The sequence below is a fragment of the Tachypleus tridentatus genome, chromosome 5 (assembly GCF_004210375.1).
Source record: "Tachypleus tridentatus isolate NWPU-2018 chromosome 5, ASM421037v1, whole genome shotgun sequence".
Taxonomy (NCBI): domain Eukaryota; kingdom Metazoa; phylum Arthropoda; class Merostomata; order Xiphosura; family Limulidae; genus Tachypleus; species Tachypleus tridentatus.
This window is the reverse complement of record NC_134829.1, coordinates 28,344,973-28,371,181: the sequence shown is the minus strand read 5'-3', so window position 1 is coordinate 28,371,181 and position 26,209 is coordinate 28,344,973. Positions and strand designations below refer to the sequence as shown.

Genomic DNA, 26,209 nt, shown 5'->3' with positions numbered 1-26,209 from the left:
TACTTACTACACTGTACTCACGTTTCATCAACAACAAGATGTGTACACTCCTTATACTTACTACACTGTACTCACATTTCATCAACAACAAGATGTGTACACTCTTATACTTACTACACTGTACTCACATTTCATCAACAACAAGATGTGTACACTCTTATACTTACTACACTGTACTCACATTTCATCAACAACAAGATCTGTACACTCCTTATACTTACTACACTGTACTCACATTTCATCAACAACAAGATGTGTACACTCCTTATACTTACTACACTGTACTCACATTTCATCAACAACAAGATGTGTACACTCCTTATAATTCATACACTGTACCTACATTTTTTCCTTACAGAAGTGATGTACTTATTCCGAAGAAAACAAGCAATCGGAAACAAGTTATACCTTCGAATATGTTGTTCCTGTCTTTTAATTTCTTCCCATCTCGGAAGAAATAAGCCTTTTCTTCATAACTTTCTTCTGAATAATTACATAAGGTAATGACGGTGTCAGTTCATGTAACAGTAAGTACGGCATTTATTTCTGTGACTTCCATCTTTTATCGAGAACTCATTTTTGTAAAAGACTGCAGCATTTCTGGTGACTCATTCGTTCTATATTGTTAGAACCACTTCACAACTTGCTAACAATGCTTATTTCCACACACAATAAAAACATATCAGTTGCTACTGTTACGTTTCACATAACAAATAACCTATATATGTAAACACTCCATGAGCCCATAAGTGCTCCAGGTAGCTTTAGTCATTAAAGTGGTATTAAAAACTTTGTGTGCGTAAAGAAAGATAATCTGGTTGTTAAAATGAAACAGATTTTTTGGTTCCTACCTTTCGAAAGCATCGAAGTACTCGAGTCTTGGTAAGTGACACTGATAAGACTTGAATATCTGTACTATTAATATTGGTACGATCATACTGTAGTACACATAACTCCATCAATACCGGACTATGGAACTATAACAATTTACCCTAGAAATGGCCCGGCATGTCCAGGTGGTTAAGACACTCGACTCGTAATCTGAAGGTCGTGGGTTCGAATCCCCGGTCACACCAAAGATGTTCGCTCTTTCAGCCTTGGGAGCGTTATAATGTAACTATCAATTCCACTATTCGTTAGTAAAAGAGTAGCCCAAGAGTTGGCGGTGGGTGGTGATGACTAACTGCCTTCCCTCTAGTCTTACACTGCTGAATTATGGACGGCTTTGCGCGAAGTTGAAACCAAACCAAACCATAGAAATAAGTAGCCTCTGTCTCTCCTACGTCATATACATATATATATCTAAATGTAAGTTTAGTGAGTATGACATAGTTCGATAATTTTCTGGCACGTTTTACCACGACTCCTTACGTTTTAACTTACGGAACTTAGATAATATATTCGGCTATCTTATTTCAACTTCAAACATTATCGAAGCTTCATTGGTTGTACGCATTCTCCTATTCGATTTTGCACAACAAACTCGTTCTTTTATGTCTGTGGGTAGTTTAATAGTAAAACGGTTAATCTTTTTTTTTAAATGAAATAATTCGTTATCCCTGTCATTTGTAGATGACATAATTACAAACATAAAATACAATTAACCTTTTTATTTCTATAAGTTTAAATAAATAAATATCATGTTTATGAGCACTTAGCATAATTAACGTTCGCCACTAAAATTAACTACAATTTGTCTTTTCATATTTATATAACTAGATGTTCTTCCGCCAGGGTTCTGAAAGTGTTCTATTTCAAGGGTAAATAAAAATAAATAAGATATTTTATTTCTTACTTTTGAAGTTCATATATCATCTGTGCTGAAACCTACAGAGTGCATAATTCTCTCGCTTTATGGCATGCTTGTGTTTTACTGATGTCCCAACAGTGTAAACTGCAACGTTAAGCGTATCTTATGTGACGTCATTGTAATGCCTACTGAGTTACAGACAGACAACACACTACTGTATTGTGGCGCGACTGATTAAGTGAGATGACCTCTCCAAACGGCCTTCGGCACTCTTTCTGGGAAATTATTATGGTTACAAACATAACACAATTAATTTGTACAGTAAAAGCCAACCGATGTCTGGCATAGTTAAAACAGTAATGTGACTTTCTTCCAGTTGCATGCCACAACATTATACATTTCTCTCTTCTTAACTATCATGTCTATAACACACACAAAAAATATTTATTTTTACACCTGTGTTTAACATTCAATATAAAAAAAATCTATTTTGAACATTTGGCCTCCAGTGGCTCAATGGTATGTCTGTGGACTTACAACGCTAAAAACCCGCTTTTGATACCCGTGGTGGGCAGAGCACAGATAGCCTATTCTGTAGCTTTGTGCTTAATTCAAACAACAACTTTTGAAGATTTAAATGTAAAGTAAAATATTAGGAGTCATTTTATTATTTAAAATTATTTTACATTAGAAATATTACTTTCTCTTGTAATTTTTTTTTCAAAATATTTTAATTACTCTTTGATTTAACCAATAAATGGACTATTTGCTTGCGGAATATTACAAAAGCGAATAGAATAACTGTAGATTAAAAAGGTTTTTCGTAATAAGATAATTTTCCCCATGTAATGTTGAGGCAAAACTGGACTAATCACGCAGTATTTTGTAGTAATTTGTTATAACAATGTATACAAAAAAGTTATAATAAAGGAGTTAAACGTAAATATAATTGGTGCAACTTTTTATTGATTGTTGAATCTTTATATGATGCGTGCATATTATTCACGTAAGTTTAACCGCATTGTTGGTCCTAAATGTAGTGAGTTTTTATTGATGTTTTGGTAATAAAGGATTTGCTAAGCGAGAAAATTACAAAATATACAAGAAAACAAAGAAGGTAAAACATTTGCTAAATTATCATTTTGGACAACATCCCTTTATCGGGTTTACAGTGTGGAGATAACGGCTTTTAGGAAAACAGGGCTTAACAAGAAAAACAAAGAATTATAACAGGCTTAAAAACATATTTAAAGTTAGGATTGAACAAAGAAATAATGTGAAGTAGCATAAAAACTATTAATTGATATAAAGTTGGAAAAAATAAAAACTAGTGAAAATGACACATTAAATTAAGTAAACAAATAACACTATGTAACAAAAATTTTACTTTTTGTTATTTCTGAACAGAAAGTGTTATTTCCAAATTGCTTATGCCTAAAGTAAATAGAAAAGACCTATTTTTCTCTTCAAACTATGCTTTTATGACCTGGAAGCGTATAACAAAAACATGATGGGAGACTATATTTGGGGGCTGATACGTAAAAGTGACTTACATTATAGTCGCAAATCTCGAAAAACTACTGGATTCTAAACATTTTTGTATAGCTTTAGTACAAATACATGTAAATCTTGATTCATATGTTGTTTTATTCGGACCTTATGTGAATGAAAATGTACAAATATATCCGTTTTTACGTAGAACATAGGCTAATTTCTGGATTTCATTATCCAGGTCACAAAAGCAAAGTTTGAAGGGAAAAATGGCCATTTTCAGTACTTTTACAACATAAGCAATTAAGAAATAACACATACTATCCAGGAACAAAAGCTGTGTTACGTAGTGTTATTAGTGAATAAAGGCTACAAATGGTTAGTCATAGAACAATCAGAGAATGAAAGTGTGCGTCGACTATAATTGTCCAGAGAGATGAAGGGTGTGGGTATTATGTGCAAGACCATGAAAATTTGAGTTGTGGTTTGAAAGATATCAAACTGAGTTAGGTAAAAGGCTTGGTATAATAAACGATCGTAAGAGGTCAAGTTATTGAGGAAGAAAAAGAACGTATTTATCGAACAAAACTCTTGACTAAAACAAAGATCGTTATTAAAAAGTATAAATAAGGGAGAATGAAAAGCGGAAATGTGGATACATTTAAATGAATGACGTTTTCACTTCATTCCTAGGAGACTAATTTTGTTTTGTTTTTTGTTAAGTGCAAGGCTACGCAATGGAGTATCTGTGCTGTTCCTACCGTGGGTACTAAAAACCAATTTTTAATGGTATGAGTCCTAAGAATTACCACTAAGCTAACGAGTGGCAAAAGGGGTAGTTGTGCATACTTTACAAGTGAAACGTTTTTTCACGTGCTTTCTTGAGGTTCAGGTAAAGAGAAGTCAGAGATACAGTGTGGATAGTGTCACTATTTCGTATATTGGGAAGATGGTCACGTGAACTATCTCCTAAGCTACGACCATTCTGATAAATGCATAGGAAATCATTTTTTACAGATCACACAATGTATCGGGTTTGTCGAAATGCACGTGAATATCTTTTATATTTAGAACCTTTTGTTAACACTCTGCATGGCGGTTCTGGTGTTAACATATAGGCAGTGACGCATTTCTTTCTGTGAAAACAAGATATATCTGAGTTCACACCGGGCTCGTTTCTGGATGATATCATTGAAAAAAAATGATTTTGATATTTTATTACACTTACAACAGACTTGTTGGCTTTCTTTTAAAAAAAAATCGAAATTGTGCTATCGTCATTGAGGATACTACTTGCTTTTCTCAGTGATCTGAGCAACATCAGTGGCGTTAAAATTAAAAGTAAATATTAGTGATATTTGAGAGTTTGTAGACTTTGGTTTACGCTTTTAAACTATATTTTCTTATTGCAGAATTGGCGTGTTGAACAGCTATCACTATTAAAGCATTATTAAGGTAGCAGCTATTTACAAAGTTTTTAGTTTCTTAAGATCTTGCTTGATCCTACTACTTTGTCCATTACAAACCAATCAATTCCCATTAATACGACTCTTCCCATTTCCACTATTTAGTTCAACCTGTTTCACACTCTCAGTTCCTATAACTGTGTAGACTTTGCTTACCTTTACATGGAAAGATGAAATAAAGAGTAAATTGTTTTTTTAAGTCATATCAATAAAATTATCAATATAGCATTTCTAAAAAGATGGAAGCGGACTTTGATTGGTGAAAAAGTCAAGTGTTCTATACATCCAAAAAATAATGGGAAATGATGATCCATTTGAGCATCCATGGCAATGTTCTTAATTTGACAATAAAACTAGTCATTATAGGATAACTCGTTCAGACTCAACAGAAGAAAACAGGAGCCAGAGAAGATGATAGATATAGATTTTTCATACCTTCATCATGGAAAATCCAATGTGTTGAGAATTTAAATGTCTATAATGTTCACTGTCACAACAATGAAAGATTTTGAAAATTTGAGATGTATATATTGTTTCTTATGTGTTTACATTTGGACTTTACTAATTGTTACATGAAATGTACAGCTTGGCCAAAATATTTGCATATTTTGTAAAAGTAAGGTCATTATTATAAATATGGACTACAAATATACTTAAGCACTGTCATACTGGGAAATGTATGCTATATTAAACATCTACATATGCAGTTTGTATAATGATACAGGCTCTATCGACAACATGAACAATTTATTAGGACAGCAAACAAGTTAATGAAATACCTGTAGAAAAATGTATGATTCAGCATTTCATTTATCCCAACAAAACTTTACCAAACACACATAACAGCAAAATATAACATCAAATTATTTTAAATAGCATTTGTAACCTTCTGCCAATTCATATTAAACATAAAGAACTTGTTTGGTCCTCCTCGTACTCTAATAACCTTCTAAAGACGACGTGGGAAACTGTTATTGAGATTACTGATGTAATTCACCATGATTTTATCCAAGGTTTCACAAGGAGACGCTGCAACTCAGCTACATATAGGTGATTTGCAGTTTTACCGTTCAGTTCTGCCAAACAGTTCTCAGAAAATTGCAATCCAGATACTTTGCTCGTCATGGCAATCTTGTAACATCCTTCTGCTCGTTATAATCCTGTGCAATACACGCAATGTGGACAGTAGCACTGTCATCCTGAAACACAAAGCCATTACTATACTTTGTCCTAGAGTATGGCAGACAAATAGTCTTCATGTGATGCCTGTAGGAGGCACTACTGAAGTTTCCATTAGAAGATATCAAAATAATTTTGTCAACCATGATGAATATTTGCCCAAACGTGTACTTCACAACCTTTTATGTCTTCTCTGTGAGAAAGACAGTCTATCTTCTTTTGCTCTCCAGACAAAGGACAAACATGAATCATACCAATAGCTTTGACGAACCAGAGGAAACACGACTCATCGGAAAAGATGACATGTCGCGAATATCCTAACTGTAAGTTGTCATGCTGTTTTGCCCAGTTAACACAGTGAAAGTGGTGAATTATTTTCAACATCAGTTTGTAAATAGCTCTTCTTGCAAAGTAACCTCATTTATTTGGTCTCATATTCAGTGTTCTTCTGTATATTGTGGAAATGATTTGTAAATATCATTCCTATCGTAAGACGTACAAGACTTCTACGGACTTTGATGTGTTAATCTGACCAAAAACAGTTATCTCGGGCTGTAAGTTTTCGGCATCTACCAGTATTTTCTTCGAACAACGTTTCCTGTGGTCCGTTGTCATTTCAGGATTCTAAGTACAGTACACTGGGGTGTCATACTGTTTTGGCAATGTCAGCTTGCTTTATACCGTTTCTGGGCAGTTAAATAATTAAACCCCCTCTAACTTCTGGCACATAAAGAGGCATGGTTCTACACAAAGTATACAGAAACTGTCTGAACAAAGCGTTGATCTGTCTCGGAAAAAGATGCCACCCGCTAGTACAGCGGTATGTCTTCGGATTGACAACGCAAAATTACGGGTTCGATTCCACCCGGGGGGGTCAGCAGATAGCTCGACGTGGCTTTGCTATAAGAAAACACAAACACACACAGGGAAAAAGATTATACCAAGAGCACAACCTTTTATACAAAATAGGTGTGCATGTCTGTTTTGACGAAAAAATGCTCAAAATAACTTCTACAGACCAGAATAACAACTCGTACATATATACGATATACACTGCTTTTTTTCTGTAACTTATCATGGATTTGCTCAATAATTACTCACTCCATGGATGTAGATCATAAAGATCGATATAGAATAGCATACGAACATTTCGGTCAAGACTTCAGTACATTTATCACACAATACAAATAATTTCCCTTCTTTTGAATAGAGCAAAAATATTCTGTGCCGGTACATTTCTGACCTATTATTCTCAGCAGTTCTTCTGCACATATAGCAATGAGAATGAAATAGAGATAAAGTGATTTTGAGCTACTCTCTCTTAACAAAGTGAATTATTGAATTTGTGATGTTTTTCCAAGTTAGCTCTTCTCTGTACATTTTTCTAGATTGCAAAACAAACAAAACGCTTAGTCTCAGGGACCCCAGTGGTACAATTGTATGTCAACGGATTTACAATGCTAGAAACCGAGTTTCGATACCCGTGGTGGATAGAGCACAGATAGCCCATTGTGAAGCTTTGTGTTTAATTACAAATGAACAAACAGGCTTAGTTTGTTTTGTTTGTTTGTTTGTTTTGGAATTTCGCACAAAGCTACTCGAGGGCTATCTGTGCTTGCAGTCCCTAATTTAGTAGTATAAGACTAGAGGGAAGGCAGCTAGTCATCACCACCCACCGCCAACTCTTGGGCTACTCTTTTACCAACGAATAGTGGGATTGACCGTCACATTATAACGCTCCCACGGCTGAAAGGGTGAGCATGTTTGGCGCGACCGGGATGCGAACCCGCGACTCTCAGATTACGAGTAGCACGCCTTAACACGCTTGGCCATGCCGGGCCCAACAGGCTTAGTCTCAGATACATAGAATCTCTAATTCCGTTCTAGATTTCATTAATGTTATTGAACGCGGACTGATATTTCTATGTTGCATGATTTTTACCAAACTATTGTCTGTGTTAAAATGAGAAACGTAGCCAGAAGATGATTCCAAACAATACAAAAACATCTGCCGAAACTGATCGAGCCATTGCAAAACTCAGTTTCTATCTTGTTTTTTGTAAGTCTGTCCACTTGCTGTACGTTCTGGGTTCAACATTCATAGGCCCGGCATGGCCAGGTGGGTTAGGGCGTTCGACTCGTAATTTGAGGGTCACGGGTTCGAATCCCTGTCACACCAAACATGCTCGCCCTTTCAGTCGTGGGGACGGTATAATGTGACAGTCAATCCCACTATTCGTTGGTAAAAAGTAGCCCAAGAGTTGGCGGTGGTTGGCGATGACTAGTTGCCTTCCCTGTAGTCTCATAATGCTAAAGTAGGGACGGCTAACGCAGATAGCCCTCGAGTAGTTTTGCGCGAAATTCAAAAAACAAACAATCAGCAATCATGCATTTTAAATGTTCATATTTCCAAATAATGTTGATAACAAAATTTTGACAACATCTACACTAACATTGTTTTCACTACATTTGTGCAGTAAATAGCTTCTTACTGTGTTCATATCAAAGTAATTGTACAGTTTCTGATTTGGCTTAAATCACTCTTCGCAACTTTGATAGTTGTCGTGATTTTAGAAAAAAAAAAAAAAAAGCAATAAAAACTGATGTCATCTTCCTACTGAATAAACAATATTACAATTAATTATGGAAACATGATCGATATACGTGCAAGTGTCATAAACAAAGATTAACCGCAACTCATGGTGATTTCATTAACGGTACAAAATATTATCTAAAACAGAAAATGCAATAAGCTAAACAATGTACTATTATTTCGCAGCCGAATTTTCCAACCAATCCCTTGTCTGAATTAAGGTTCTCGCGACCGCCCATTTTCTCCACAAGGATGAAAATACAGTTCGACATAGTTTATAACAAAGGGGATACGTGTATCTCTCAAAAGCCTGTCTTGTATAGAAGCTATTCTAAGATATATAATATTAGTTTTTTAGAGTTTTGGTTTTCAATCTCGCCCACATTTCATATCAACGATACAAGTTTTAAGTATCTTCACAGTCTTGTGTGTATTCCTAAAGAAACATAGAGTTTTCCCAGTTTTCGAACGGAGTACTCTCTAACAATTAAACTGGTTTATACATGTTTGTCATGCAAATTTCACTACTACTACTGGGTATAGTATGCCGGCCTGTACTATTGCAATGGCTTAATATTTGTGTGGCATGTTTTGATTTGTTGGATTGCAACCAGTCATGGTGTAAGCTGCCAGTATTTTTGATGACATTCCCGTAGTAGTTGCTGTTTTTCTTACTATTTCCACCAATGAAAATATATGTTAGTTTATCAGCTAACGAGTATTTTGTGACATTAATAACAATATTGTTAAAAACTTTCGTTTATTCACTAAAATTAGTTAACCAAAGGCACTATAGTTTGCAACTTTTTTATACTAACGTTGTAGAAGTATTTTTTTGTTGAGTGTATTTTGTAACTCCAACTGGATTGGGTAAGTTTGTTTCGTTTTTTGAATTTCGCGCAAAGTTGCAAAGGGCTATCTGCGCTAGCCGTTGCTAATTTGGCTCGTCATCACCACCCACCGCCAACTCTTGGGCTACTCTTTTACCAACGATTGATAATCACACTATAACGCCCCCACGGCTGAACGGACAAACATGTTTAGTGCGACAGGGATTCGAACCCTCGACCCTAAGATTACGAGTCGAACACCTTAACCCACCTGACCATGCCGGGACGTAGGATTCGGTAAGACAACATGTGATTGAAAGTTGTTCTGATGTGGTGTATGTGTGGGTCATTTAATGTTATCCTAATTTCTTCTCGTACCTGTCTTCAGTTCAAAGGTTATGCTTTCAATTTCCAACAACCTTTCTGCTGTTTTTTCCAACACTCGTTGTATTATATGCTCTAAATCAATGATATTGAAATATTTTTGGGATAAGGTCAGGAGAACTGCTCACCAAACTTGACGTTTATAGTTTTTTTGACAGTACTTATCAGTGTTTGTGTTTTCTTATAGCAAAGCCACATTGAGCTATCTGCTGAGCCCACCGAGGGGGATCGAACCCCTGATTTCAGCGTTGTAAATCCGGAGACTTACCGCTGTACTAGCGGGGGGGTATATTTTTATGGCACCTCCAATAATTGTTATTTTTTCCGTTTGAAATCTCAGCTTTATGATTATTTGAATTGTTTTTTCCATTCTAAGCACGACTTGTATAAATAAATGTTTTAATCTTTATTTTAATATTTCTTCTTCCTTTCTCTATAAAGGACATATAAGTCCTAAATCTGGTACAAACTTTTTTTTATTTGTCGGAGATGTTACATTATATGCACGTTTCCATTTGCTAACCATTTTGATGCCAATTACTTGAAATCTTTCACGACCTCTAACACTTTATATTTTTTGAACTCAATTTTAATGTCAAAAACTTCCAAGTATAGCGACTGATTTAACGAAAAGTATCCTTTGCTTTACTTACACGTTAAACAAATTTTACAAGTCTCTATTAACAGCATAATCACTCGTATATTGAGTGATGCTGGCCGTTTTTTAAAAGAAAGTTCTAAATATAGACATTTAATAGACTTAAACACCACTTTCTACTCACGTTTGTAGTTTCCTACACTTTTATTAGCTATAATTTTAAAGCTAAGTTTAACTAAAGTGGGCTTAATTTTAACTGGAGAATTTAATGTGTAGTGGTCCTTGTGCTTACACAGAAATCATTTAAGAACTTTATAAAAAGAGAAAAAAAACAGTTGTAGTTTATAAAGATTTTCCTTGTTTTTAATGTTCACAAACCATTTATTGAAGGTGTAGTCGCCCTCCGGTAGTACAGCGATTAATAGATGTGTAGTAACTACCAGTTTATAATATGTATATTCGCTATATAATTAGAACAACAGTTCGAAGCTTTATAATCAGTTTTGTTTTTTTAAGTGAAACCTTAGAAATATTTTAAAGACAGTTATGTAGAACTCACTGAGATGTGTATTTTGTATCATGGTATTTGATACATTTTTTAAAAAGGCTTCTAATTTAAATTAAACCTATATGTTACGTGAATTTCATGAGACAATTAAACCAAAAAATGATGTGAAAAAATAACAGTAGTAACGTTTGTTTGTTTTAGAATGTTCAACCAAAGCTACAAGGGCTGTTTGCACACTTAACTTAGAAGTAATAGACTAGATGGAAAACAGCTAATTAAGGGTATTCCGAAAACTCTTTAGATAATTTTGTCTGTCCGAATGTTGAGATTTGACAGCCGTCACTCTTATAGCGTAACAACAACCACAAAGTGCGGTACCTGAACCAAGAACCCTTGGATTCACGATCAGGGCGCTCTAGTGACTAGAACATGTCTTAAAACGTAAAGAAAGAGAGAAATTAGATTAAGAATGGGCTAATAACCTTCATCAGCACTTGAAGTGGGTTATTGTCTAAAGCGTTGACTATATTTTTCTTCTCTTTACACACGGCGCTTAAGGCGTATTGTTATTTATGAAATTTGATCACCCTTAAGAGTGTTAGGTTACACATAAACATAAGCATATGTCTGTCAGAAACGTAGAATGGATAGAGAAATATAATATTTTATATAAAAAATAATTATGTTGTAGTTACGTGTAATACACACGCTAAATCTATCTGAAATACAACAATCACTACACCTATAAGTTCGCAATATGTGAATGTATAAGACCTAAATATAATGTTCCTTTATTATTTTCAATATTTTACAGAATGTTTTAAGCGTATACCAACACAGAAACAGAGCTTAACATCCGAGGATCTGAGCTCTCACATCCACAACTGTACTGTTTATAAGGTCTTCATTGATTCTTACCCATCATCTAGGACTTCATTTCAGGTAAGAAATGCCCTCTGTTGGGGAAAATGATTATTTGCGTCATTGTGAGAATTACTTTCGATCTTCTGTGTTTAATAATAAATAATTAACTACGTTGTGATAGAGTTCCGATACTTATATTTTGTGAGCATGTATAATGTGTTTTAGAAATATTATGGTAATTTTGTTTCATAAAACCCTGAATACTTTAGTTAAATCGAACTAAATTCGTGTTTGTCATATTTTCTAAACAAACTAGCTACCGATATATAAATAACCTCTTTTTTTAACATTTAAGCCTTTTTTATAAGAGTTACATCAACGTGATTGTAAAGACGGATTTTTGTACTTTGCTTAGAAATAAAACCAAAGCAAAGATTTTAAAGAAAAGCCAGACCTATTGGAAATACTTTGTGTGTGTATGTGTCAAAACGTTATTCGTAGTAATTAAATCTACTATTACTATGCAAATTAATAACGAACTATTATTGACTAGTTATGAAAACAACCGATAATTCTGTTACCCCAAATTACTAGAGAAGGTAATAAGTGTTTTATTTTACTTCTACTTTTGTTTTCAGTTTTACTACAATCTGATTAATTAGCGTTATCACATAGTATATTTAGCCAACATACCTGAGTCTACAATGTAAATCTTAAATGACAAATAACATGTCAATAAGTTTTATAAATTGTTTAACTTTCAAAATATAACAGCCCGTTATTACGTGATCCTATCAGTAAATACATAAAGTATGCATCTGTTTAACTTCAACATAGAATTTGTCAAGACTGCTGGCGAAATTTCCAATGTTTTGGGTTGTTTTGTTGTTTTGTAAATTAGGCTTAAATGAATCAGTGTGTTTCCTTCGTGCAATCAGTAAAGTTTTGTTGCCCAAACCACTCTGTGATTCTTCATCTGTAAGTAACTGAAATTTTATGTCATATATCTACATTTACTTTATGAGTTTGCAGAGCAAGCAGTTCAGACCCCGAGACAATAAAGTGATCGAGGACCCTTTTTTAGAAGATAACATCAGACAAGGCCCCCAAGCGTCATAAGCCTCTAGGCATTGCCCCGTCTGCAATGCCCTAGTTCTATCTCTGGAATTAGGCCTAAACGAAACAGCGTATTTTCACTAGAATGCAAAAAAAAAAAAAACGTCTGTAAAGGTCTGTTACAATGTTACATACACATGGCAAAGACTTACCTATTTCTTTTTATGTGATGTATGAGTAAATAAGAAAGTATGTGTATGTTTGCTTATAGCGAAGCCACATCGGGCTATCTGCTGTATCCACCGAGAGGAATGGAACCCCTGATTTTAGCGTTGTAAATTCGAAGACTAATAAGAAAGCTATTTTAAAATCTGTTAAACTTTTTGATTTACAAAAGGTTGAATGCGTTATTTTGAAACAATTTTCAATATGCTAATCAGCATGTCACGTGACAACAACAGCTGATATAAAGTCAAAGTCAAACAATGTATCAGTACTACATTTTGAAAGCCCGGCAATGCCAAGTGGTTAGAGCGCTCGATTCGCAAAATGAAGATCGAGAGTTCGAATTTTCATACCACCAAATATCCTCGCCCTTTCAGCCATGGATGCGTTGTAATGTTACAGACAATTCTTCTACTATTCGTTGGCAAAAGAATAGACCAAGAATTGGCGGTGGGTAGTGGTGACTAGCAGACTTCCTTCTAGTCTTACACTTCTAAATTAAGAACGGCTAACGCAGATAGCTATCTTGTAGCTTTACGCGAAATTCTAAAACAAACAAACAAATTGCATGTTGTCATTGTTTTGTGTTTCGTAGTTTGTTTTATGCCTGAAAAACTGAATGCTTTTGGAAAGGATATGTAACAGCTCTTTTCAACACAAAGTATTAATACAAAGAAAATCATGGTGATATGTTTAAACGTAAATTTATAAGACTGAGATGTGTTTAAACGTGGATTTATAAGTTGCAAGACTGAGATGTGTTTAATGACATTGGAAAATATTGATGAACTTAGGGCACCAGGATCATCAAGGAAAAAGACTGTATCTCATCCTTCTCTGTTCGTAGTGAGCAAAGTGTGACATATTGTAACGGGCAAGAATTTAAGGGCACAAAGGTCAATGGAAAAGCTTTTCAGGAGCCACAGGAAACACTACGCGACACTATGTATGTTGCTTCCACAATATATCCGTTCAACCAAGAGAATGGAAAGGATATCAATACTATTCAATAAGCATACATACCAGTCTAGTCGTAAGGATGTCAATACTATTCAATAAGCATACATACCAGTCTAGTCGTAAGGATATCAATACAATTCAATAAGCATACATACCAGTCTAGTCGTAAGGATATCAATACTATTCAATGAGCATACATACCAGCTTAGTCGTTGGATGTAGCGACCATGGATTTTTGTGCGATCGAACTGCTTTTGAAAAAGATTGGTAGGATTGTTCGTTTGTATATATGTACCTTAACTTACCACCCCGTTTTCAAGAAAGATGTTTTATTTTTCTTCTTATTAAAAGGACTTATTAAAAAAGGCATGGTGTCCTATTGTAGAACTTACAGAGTTTGTTTGTTTATTTTTTAATTTCGCGTAAAGCTACAAAAGAGCTATCTGCGCTAAGTAGTCCATAAATTAGCAGTGTAAGACTAGAAGGAAGGCACCTAGTCATCACCACCCACCGCCAACTTTTGGACTATTCTTTTACAAACGAGTAGTGGGATTGACAGTCACATAATAAATTCCCACGGTTGAAAGGGTGAGCATGTTTGGTGTGACAGGGATTCGAGCCAGCGACCCTCAGATTACTAATCGGGATGGACTGCTAGGAAGCAATTGTCTTTGTACACCAGATGGCGTAAGGCAAGATAGCAGAGAGGAGTGGGGCATTTTGGACATGACATCCATAAGAAGGAGCAAGGCTATTGCCAAAATTTTTGTTCGCCAGATGGAGCATGACCGCACGTGACATATGGACTGTAACGAGGTGTTGAGGCATCAAAATTGCTTTAACGCAACGTACTTAACGTCTATATTTGTAGGTCTCCGTTTTATAATGTATCTATTTATGTACATTATGCTCCAGTTTAACACCCCTTCATTGACAAAGTGGCATAGTGCATCTTATAAAGAATGTCTCACATATTTCCTTAATAAGACCTTTGTTAAAATCTGGGTTATTCGCCCTTGTAAGTTTAGACATGCCCTTCAATCGCGTGATACACTGGAGTTGTTGTCCAACTTCACCACCAACGAAGTCGACACGTTTTACCTAAAAATTCCAAAATCCTGTGCAACTCCAGATCAATACTTGGCACTTCGTATCTAGAATTTCGTCAAATCTAGCATCAGCTGAGCTCGAAACGTAGCGAGCTTGCGGTTTATACTTCCATTACTTATATCCCATTACTTACTAAATTATTCAATGTCCTTTGTAATGCAATAACAGTGTGCAATGAAAAAGAAAAAACGTTTTACAGAGAAAGCCTGATACGTGCTGTGGAATTACACTACTGTAATAAAAAATAAATTTTTACTCATTTAAACTTATTATGGCTTCCAACCTAGTGGTGAAGAACTCTAAATAAAAACTAAGCTAAATTGTTGTTGTTTTTGGAATTTCGCACAAAGCTACTCGAGGGCTATCTGTGCTAGCCGTCCCTAATTTAACAGTGTAAGACTAGAGGGAAGGCAGCTAGTCATCACCCCCACCGCCAACTCTTGGGCTACTCTTTTACCAACGAATAGTGGGATTGACCGTCACATTATAACGCCCCCACGGCTGGGAGGGCGAGCATGTTTGGCGCGAACCCGCGACCCTTCAGATTACGAAGCGCACGCCTTAACGCGCTAGGCCATGCCAGGCCACTAAGCTACATAAAAATATGTATGTATATATATATATATATGCATACAAACCTATTCATTTTAATTTTCGCCTCAACACCGATTTATTATTAAACTATCTTAAAATGTAAAGGTCTGTAAACGATACCAAGTCTTCATAAAGTCTACGTACTTATGAGGCGCCTCTACTGGCACAACGGTATGTCTTCTGACTTCCAACCCGAGCAAATGGGTTTTGATACCCTTAGTGGAAGAACACAGAAAGCCCTTTGTGGAGCTTTATAGTTAACTTTAAACAACAACTAAAAGTTATGCGTTGTAAACTGACTCATCAAATTTTCGTTTACACACGAAAGTCTCTGTCTCCAATTGACGTAAGTTTTCTTTTTCTATTCTTATATAAATCAGATTGTATTACTTAAGTAGTTATGTCTGAAACTTTTTCATAAGAAGTGAAATAACAGAATATTTGAGATCATTACTCAGTAAAGTTAACACTACTGGTAACTTGTCTCGTACCTAGAGTAAAGTAAACACCGTTAACACTACTGGTAACTTGTCTCGTACCTAGAGTAAAGTAAACACCGTTAACACTACTGGTAACTTGTCTCGTACCTAGAGTGAAGTAAACACCGTTAACACTACTGGTAACTTGTCTCGTACCTAGAGTAAAGTAAACACCGTTAACACTACTGGTAACTTGTCTCGTACCTAGAGTAAAGTAAACACCGTTAACACTACTGGTAACTTGTCTCATACCTAGAGTAAAATAAACACCGTTAACATGACTGGTAGTGAGTCTCGTACCTTGAGTAAAGTTAGCACAGTTATCAATGCAAGTATGTATAAAACTAGTAGATTATTGCACTCGACAGCTACAATATTTTGACTTGTTCGTACAAATATGTTTAAACTTCCATCACTATAAGTAAAATTAAAACAATGAACTTGGACAACAGGTGGCACTAAGTTTCTCGTCGTTTTGTATAGAAACGACCTATTTGTTTTCCGATTTTCTCTGGAGTACCTCATCCCTTACTGGACAAGATAATTTAGGATAATAAAATATGCAGTAACTCTATGGTAAAACATTTTGGATAAAAGAACACTTGATTCTGTTACTCCTTCTCCTGGGACAGTAATCATCTTACGAACTTACACTGGTGTTTTATTGTCTGTGATAGAAAATTGTTGGTAGCCTATTGCGTAGCTCTTTGGCCTCTGAACTTTCAATTGTATTTAATTTATTTTCAACCCATGAATGTTAACGATTCCACCTTTATAAAACAAAATATCTTTATGCCCCTTGTAATAATTTATTTTCTTCACTGAATTCGTGATATCAGAAATTATTCTTTGCGAAAAATAAGTTCGTTTTCCTTGAGTTGTAAGATTTGTCTTTGGTTTACAGGAGAAGCACCCAATAAAATGACTCCGTGACATTTATTTCAGTGTCAGTTTATTTTTACTTTGATATTCGAGGCATATTGTATACGTTAGAGCATATAGTTCCTTTAATTGGTCTATGCTTTATTTATATCCAAACTGAAATAATTAGGAGCTGATCTTACTTACCAATAAGTCAAAGAAAGGACTACAAACTGAAATTGTCCACAAATTTGAAGAATTCTTTACAGGACATTCAATTCATTTGGAATACGTAGTAATAATGTACAACTCTATGTTGAATGTCTTTCAACCGTGGAGTCTCAAACGTTAATACCTATTTAATGTGTCTACGTGTCATACTTATCAAAGCAACCCTTTTGATGCTTTTAATTTAATAGGCATATTTGGGGGAAAATGGTCTCACCCCATTGCACGAGTCCTTCATATGTGATCTTGTTTCATCTGAAAGGACAACGTTTCCTAAAAAAAGAATTATAGTTTGGAGTGAGTTGAAATTTCGCAGAATGAGCTATCTGTGCTCTGCCCTCCACGGATTTCTAGTGTTGTAAGTCCGCTGACACGCTTGTTACCTTTGCAATAGAAAGCATCATAAACTAAGATGGGACACAAAAAAGCAAGTAGTAATTTTTGAAAGTTGAATCGTCCGAAACATAAAACAAATTATACTAGCTACGTCCATATTTTATTTTTGGTAAACTCTTGAAAAATAATATTAATTTGTAGATATGCCTCGAACAAAGTAGTTATAGATGTTTTTTTTAATAATCTTTTAAACTTTTAATTTACAAAAGGTTGCATGCATTATTTTGAAACATTGTGAAAATGCAAATAAGCAGGTCACGTGACAACAACAGCCAATATAGGATCAAGGTGAAATGATGTATAAGGATCACATTTTGGAGGCTCAACATGGCCAGATGGTTAGGATGTCGCTCAGTTCAGTGTTGTGGATTCGAAATTCCCTACCACCAAACATGCTAGCTCTGTTAGTTATGAGAGTGTTATAATTTTACAGTCAATTCCACTATACGTTAGTGAAAGAGTAGCCTAAGAGCTGGTGGTGGGTGATGATGACTAGTTGCCTTCCCTCTGGATTTTTATTGCTAAATTAGAGATAGCTTCCAAAGATAGCCCTTGTCTAGCTTTGCGCGAAACTTAAACCAAACTTTAAAGTTCAACGAATGTTGTCTTAGCAGGCCTAAACCAATACTGTTGTTGTGTTTTCATTGAACTTTAACACTCTACAGAAAGTAACTTTATTTAAATATTTATAAACACGTTATCAATAAAAATATATCAACATTAAAAACCCTAATACCTCTTATCAATTCTTTAAAAATAAACAAGACTATTCATAACTTTCAGAGCTGTTTTAAAGATATACTACACATTAAAGAAAAGTTCAGTTCATAGGTAAACATCTTTGAAACTGGGAAAATATAATTTGAATCATATTTTTGGTTTTAACTGAATTTTGATGTATGACATTCAAATAACGTGGAAACTTTCCTTACGCTTTTGTAACTGTAATATTACATTCACTCGGTCAAAAGAACGTCTACAATGAAATGTTTCAAATCTTAGAGGACGATCTTTCATAATAACTCGGATTAAATTAGCCGTGGAATACTCGAGCCCAGATTCTAAGCTAACTATATCATAACACGGCCTTGAATAGTTTCATAAAAATGAAAAGAATCGCATCTTTTCGAAATAGAACATTTGTACTAATAGTTGGTTTATTACATCAAAATAGTAAAAAAAGAATGAGAACAAATAGAACAATTTTCTTGGAGTGCAGAGTTTATGTAGAAATTGTCCAGTTCAAATTGCTAGATTTACCTAATTCCAGTCTTTGTACCAAGGATGGAAACTGAAAATCGCCTTAATTCATCACTTTCAAGTTTCTAAAGAGATTTAGTCCAGAAGTCCAATGAAAACACTATAAGTATTTGACGATAGATCTCGTAGAATGTACTTGTATCTGCTTAGTGAATTGCGCTAATTATGGTGCATACAGTATAGAGAATTACAACACCCACAGCTGACATAAATATGTCTTTGTATAATCAAGCACTATGTATTCTGTTAAAACACATAACGTTCCAAACTGGAAACTGTAATTTTCAGCGAACTCATGGCTATAATATGGAAAAGTGGTTAAACTGTCTATCGTTTAATGCAAAAATCATTTACCAGTAAATCGTATAATTACGTCAAAGGAGCTTAAATATATCTCGGAATCTTGTTGAGTCTTTAATAAGATGTAAATGTGTAATAATATCATCATCTTAAAACAAAAACAAAAACTGAATACATAAATGAAATAATCTCTTATTCATATTCGCTTCTTCCCGGTGTCTCCACTCACTTATCATAACTGAAGATAGGGCGTAAATCTGTAGTACCCACAAGCTTTTGGCTGGAATAAAATGACACATGTATACATATATCTCTGGTCTAATCTATTAACTAGTTCTGAGAATATTTACCAAACGACTACATTTGTTATAAAATGTACTCGTTTAACAAATGCTTTAAGAGCAGGCCCTTTTGTCTCATCTGATGACAGACTAAGGTAAAATCGTGACCACTAAAGGAAGGAAGTTTTAATTTTTTGGTTTATTTATGTGTTTTGGTTTTTCTTAAAACGTTGAAATTATAGAAGTTCACCTAGTTTGATTAATTTAGTTAAGATTCTCGGTAATATTTATTTTATTTAAGCTTGTATGGTGTTGGGATCTTAAAATTAATGTGTATATTTTTAGACTGCGTATCTCATTATAGTAGTCGATACGATAGGTATCTAGTTATTGACGCTGCGATACGACACTTATCCAGATACAAATGTTTCACCAACTGTCTTTTATAAGGTTTGTTAGTGTTGTTTGTAATTTAGTATCTGTATTACAGCTGCCAATGTCTTATTTAAGTACTTCACGTTTTACCCTGTTATTGCTTTTTTCAACTACTCAGGTTTCGTCAACTAAATGGCAGCTGGCAAGACGAGTAAAATAAAAACAAGTTGATATATATTTTATTAATGTTAATGTGTTATGTTACTTCACATTTAATGTTTTTTTTGCGAAGACAACATATAATACTCGATACTCATCATTGTTGAATGAATCTTTAATTTTTAGTAAAACTCATTTGTTATAAATTTTAATTTTGTTATACAAATACCTTATAACGTTTACTGAAAGTCTGCTAAACTTCGTGAAGATACATTAATCGTATCGTACCTCACTGGACGATACAATGGCATCATGGCTTCACGATGTGATACTCGTATCGTATTGCTGTACCCCCATACCTTTAGTATTTCTATTAGTTCTTCCTGGTATACGAGATTTTTTGTTTTTTTTTTAGTTTTGGTTCTGATTGGCTTTTCATATTTTTTTCTATAATAGACCAGGATCGTACCATATTGATGACTCTTCTTTACTGTTCCAAAGTACACGCCAAAATTTCAGTTTTTTCAAACTTGAAGTTGGGTAAATAAAAGTAGAAGGATGTTGGATTTACAGTATGAAAAATAATATCTTTAACCACGGTAGTAAGTTAAAGTTTGTGATAGATAACATTTAAGTTATTCTTCAAGTTTATATTAATTTTGAGACTCCCCAAGAGCACCTGGCATGGCCAGGTGGTTAAAGCGCTCGACTCTTAATCTGTGGGTGGTGGGTTCGAATCCCCGTTACACTAAACATCTACGCCCTTTCAGCCGTGCGGGCGTTATAATGTGACGGTAAATCCCAATATTCGTTGGTAAAAGAGTAGGTAATGGGTGGTGATGACTAACTGTCTTTCCTCTAGTCTTACACTGCTAAATTAGGGATGAGTAGCGCTAATAGCCATCGTGTAGCTTAACGCAAAATAAAAAAAAAAACAGGTAAATACTCCCCACGAATTGTTTCCCTACTGGGACAGCGGTAAGTATTCGGATTTACACTAAAATCAGGGGCTCGATTCTCCCACTGGTGGACACAGCAGATAGCGCGATGTAGTTTTTCTCTAATGAAACATATTCACTTTCTGTCCTTTGAGAATGACAAACGTAGGCTTTGTTATTAAAAAAACACCACAGATATGATAAACCAGTATTAACTCAGTTTAGAAATTCTGAAATAATACGTTTAAAATGTTTCTAAAAGCAAATTTTATTTATATTTTTTAATGAATGCAAATATTTAAAAGTGTTTGCTTATTTCCGTAATTTAATTTTTTTCCTCCTCATTCCTACCTCTCTAAATTGAATTACTTCAATTTGAAATTAGGCATACAGAACAATGGTCAATTTAAATGCGAAGTGTATAATAATAAAGTATTTACAGTGTTGTTTCGTTTGATTGTTGTAAGTTTTATTCTAAATATTTTCAAAGAAAGTTTAGTCAAAATGCTAGTTTACTTTACATACAAAATATTTAGCACATGTGAGGTCTTGCTAAGGAATTTAATAGCATCAAGGAATTATCTTATGAAATGATTTTCCAAGTTTTTTAGTTAATAAAATGCTTAATAATTTGTTAAATAAGTGAAGTATCAGTATACCAGGTACCTTGAAATGCCAAAATATCTTCTTATTACCAGTTCATCTTACGTAAGTAAATATTAATTAACCATTAAGAATCAATTGAAATATATCGTTAAAAAGATGCATATGCAGATGCAATTAAGATATAGGTTTAAACTTAATTGTAGCCTATGATTTGAGGGTCACATTCCGATCTTACGATCATCTTATTAAGTATATAAATTTACTTGTATTTGCTGTCAGCAAGGCTATATTGATTCTACTAAAAGTACCGATATCACGAATTAAAGAACATTCTAACCTAAAATTCATCATAAAGCCAAGTGTATTTAAACAAGCTCCAACATAATGTCACGTTGTTGCTCATTCCAGTTAATTTAAGATCTTGGCAAAAATCAATGACAAACCGCACTTCCGAATAGCACAAACCTTACTTATTCATGAGATAAACAATGTTGAATCGAATAGTAAATCACTTTATGTACTGAGGAGCCATGAATCAGCTAAACTTTAGTCTACTGTAGAGAGAGTAGCAAATGAAAAATGAATTAGATCATACGTCATTCACAAATTATTTCATTTCTTTATGGAAATTAGAATACTCAATTCATGTTTTAAATATATTCTCCAAAATTCTTATTCTATTAAGTAATCCCGTCAAAATTCACAATAAAATTTGAACATTTCATTTTTCATTTTCTGTATTATTTTTACCTGTTTATTTGTTTTCTCTATGCCATCCATTTTTCTTTCCTATTCTGTTGTTTTCATTCACAATATTTTCTTGTTTCGTATTCGTCGCTAACTAATCTTATATACTTTTCTTCCAGTTTCATGCTTTCATAGTAATCACCAGCTCTGAATTTTCATCTTCCGAGTCACAATATTTTGCCTTCAGTTGTTATCTCATCATATACCACATTTATCTTCCTTCTCTTCTCACTTTTGATAAAATCAAATAATTCCTTTCTGATAATTCTACATTTCGTGCATCCTGTTAAACATAAATTTCCATACGTTCAAATTTCTTTCTTCTTGTTCCTGTTCAGATTTTACTGATAGAGGTCTCGGCCACTTTCCTCTTTGCATCTCTTCTCGAATGCTTGAGTAATTTGTAATGGAGAAAATTCCTACGTCTTCTGTACCAACGTTTTACACCTGTTCTTCAATCTATAGTTTGATTTCTTTTGCACGCTTTTTATTTCCTGCCAATAACAACTTCCGTCTTCTTTCTAAGGATTATACAAACATTTTACCTAAATTACGAATTTTTGCTTCGATCTACATCTTTCTCTTGTCTTCCTATTTTCACCCCCTTCGTCTAAAGTTGTCTCATTCTTTTTACTTCTTTATTCTCTGTTTTTAACTCAGTGTGAATTTATTTTCTATATTCTTCTAATTCCAGGTGAATTTCATGTATTCTATCTCCGATCTATTTTTATTGTTTTTGGTCTGCTTCTTTAAAATACAGCTTGTTACATTTTCTTCTAATAATTTCATTTTCCTCGCCTTAAAAAACTTATCTACTGAAATTTGGCAAGTTATTCTTTCAATAAAAAACACAGAACTAGTCAGTTTCTAATGATTTCGTTTGTTACACTTCCTCAAATTTACTATACTTTCTTCTTATCAAATTTCTTCTCTCTAAAACAGAGAGAGTAAAACATTTATTAAAGACTTGGTGATCAAAATATTTTCCAAATATTTCTATAATTTATCCCAACTCTACTTTTTATTTTATCAATTTAAACAGGAGCTCTGTTCAAACACCGTTGTTACTGTATAACGACCCCTTGTCGCTTAACCATTCATGTTTATAATTATTCCATAACCTTGATTTAAATGTTAGTTAATTACTTTCTCTTTAACTCTAATGATTCATTCTATAAATTAATAACGAAGCAATGTTCAGTGTACATTTTCTCGTCAAAAATTCGTGACAACTAAAATGCACATTGCCAAATCATCCAGAAACTTAGTTCAAATATTCTTTTCCATTATGTAGGCTCATCTTAAAACTCAACTCTAATTTTTCTCCTTGTTTTCCAATCTGAACAAATTTCAGATTACCATCAATTCCTCCTTCAATAGCTAATTTTGATATTAGCAGATATTATTTGTTAATCTGGTTTCTTCACGATAGAGAAAAAGCTTCTAGTACAAAGATGATTTATTTATTATTTCGAAATTTTTCATTCGATTTACATAACTTCCGTGTCTGTTTTTGTTGCTCTCTATAAGTGGTGAACAGAAACCAATAAAGATTTTAAAGCTAAAATTTTAGATCCAATACCTTGCAGTGGGTACACTGTTGATAGCCCATCGTAGAACATTTATGCTTCTAAACACAAACAAACAAATAACTTCAAATTTGCATTCGTTTTATATAAATAAAACAATTTGTTGTCACAATCCTAGTTTAGGTTCGTAACAAATTTCAACTAGCTTGTACATGGTAGAAGTAAATACATGTGCTGTGAGTTTTTGTTTCGGAATGATATATATTTTACAATTTATTTAACTATAACTTGCATTGTATAAAATTGTCTGTATGCATCTTTCCGTCAGCTGTATTACAAAATCAACAGGCATGATGTCTTATACGAGTTTCAATCCCTAGAGCTTGTTTGAATCTAATTTTTTTGACGTGTTAGCATGTTGTCTCTAACGTTGAGTAAGTTTCAATAGTCCCCCGCGAGCACTGAACGCAGCTGTTCAGGACATAGGCAGTTATTTGTTAACAACCAGAATCGTCTATACATAACATCAAATTATTGTTTAGAAAACTGAAATTATTTTCTTTGTTTGTTTTATTTTCCACGTGTCTTACAACACCTGCAGTTTTGTCATTTTATTTTATAACTTTAAAAATGTCATTGAAGGCTAGACAACGACTAACAACAAATTATGGAGCTTTACGTGTTTTACGGGACATTTCTGTAGTTATTTTCTTTTTTTTTTAAGATATTAGGTTAAAACAGACACAGGGACAAATATGATGGAAGACATTTCATGCAGAGCTGGCATTTCTGCTCTACCTATCTCTTGGAAAATGTTTGAATACTAGTAGTAATTATTTTCATAATTCTTGTGTTCAAATTTCTGGATACAAAATATTTGTGATACATCAATTTCAAGAAGAGACAGCTTCCGTTAAAAATTTATTATAATGGTAAAATATTAAATAATCCCACTTGCTTTAAAGTAAGTTATTATTGAATACATTTAGATTAGGTTTCGTATTAAGCATGGCGAAATATCAAATTATAATTTTATGATATTCAGAGTCGATTTAAACCTTTTATTTTATTTTCACAGCTTTTAAATCTAACCTCTCCAGCGACATCTATTAGCTGGCTTCGTCTAACTGTTGATGACGAGAATTCACCGGGACATATAGTCAGCGCCACCAAACGTTACAAAAACGAACCTTTCTTTGTTGCTGTCGGTTGCTATTTTTTTCTGACGGTGTATGTGTGTGAGGATTGCCGATTTTTGGCTGTGTTTTCCTCGTTAGACAAGGTTGAAAGTAAGTAGGATTTAATTCAAAGACTTACTGAAAATGAAATATCCGAATATTTTATAAGAATGACACCCTACCTAACAATCCTCGGTCTCCTGGTCTTTATTTTCTACAAATAACCAGTCTTCATAGTTTATAATACCAGTTACAAATAGTACAGTCAATACAAAGTTATTACAAAAAATTAAATTACAACAAAAAACGCAACTTCAAAATTCTAGATGCTATATGTTTCATATCTAGATAATAACAAACACAAGTGTATTACATTTCACTGATTATTATTTGTTAGCAAAATCATTCCTAAAATAATATATTGTTCCACCTTATTTTATTTTTCATATGGGAACTTACTCTTAAAAAACTGCTCTATGTATTTAACAATGAACAAAATGAAAAGAGTACTTAACGTCTTATTTGTTATGCAAAGCTACACGATAGGATCGAGCCTTGATTTTTAGCGATATAATTAAATCTTAATTTTACAGCTGAGCCGTCTTTAGCACATCAAATTAAATATTTTTTTGCAATAATGATGCAAGAGTAAGGCAGTTTAACAGAATTACACTCAGAAACTGCGCTACACTCAACAGAAAAAAACCAACAACATTTACGTATTAAAAAACAAAAGAACATATTACTAGGCATTTATTAACTGGCATGTTTTGTTTGTACTTAAGTGTAAACCTACTCAATGCGCTATCTATGCTCTGCCTACCACCAATATCGAAACATGGATTCTAACATTTTAAGCTCGCCGACATGATGGTGTGCCAGTGAAGGGACAATAACTCACCTGAACAAGCGGAAAATTATATTTTCAACAATGTATCACCAAATGGACTTGTTGCATTTAGTTAAGAATTTAGTTTACGAAGTAACAATGTTTCTTTGCCTAATAAACTTCTGATATTGTTGTATTTTGATAGGGTCTTAAACGTAGATGTGTTTAATACTACCTCATTGTTACACACGACGTAATTTGTTTCACTTTGCTTATTATTATTTAACAAATTTGCACGCTCTTGTACACGCGTTTTCAGCCATCTGTGGGTAGACCAAATACACTGGGAATTTTAAATTCATAAATTATCTTTTTATGTCATCTAATAATATATGTTCCTAAATCTGAATAAAATTTGCCATCCACGTTCTGGTC

At 33.9% G+C, this 26,209-nt stretch overlaps 1 protein-coding gene across 8 annotated transcripts in view; it reads left to right on the top strand.

Annotated features, from left to right (window-relative positions):
• LOC143250810 (uncharacterized) overlaps nt 1-26,209 on the top strand; it is a 222,342-nt gene that overhangs the window by 114,012 nt on the left and 82,121 nt on the right. For all 8 annotated transcript variants that reach the window (XM_076501840.1, XM_076501838.1, XM_076501835.1 and 5 more), the window contains 2 exons: nt 11,614-11,741; nt 24,846-25,056. In XM_076501840.1, the coding sequence (XP_076357955.1) occupies nt 11,614-11,741; nt 24,846-25,056 (339 nt within the window). The remainder of the gene's footprint in view (nt 1-11,613; nt 11,742-24,845; nt 25,057-26,209) is intronic.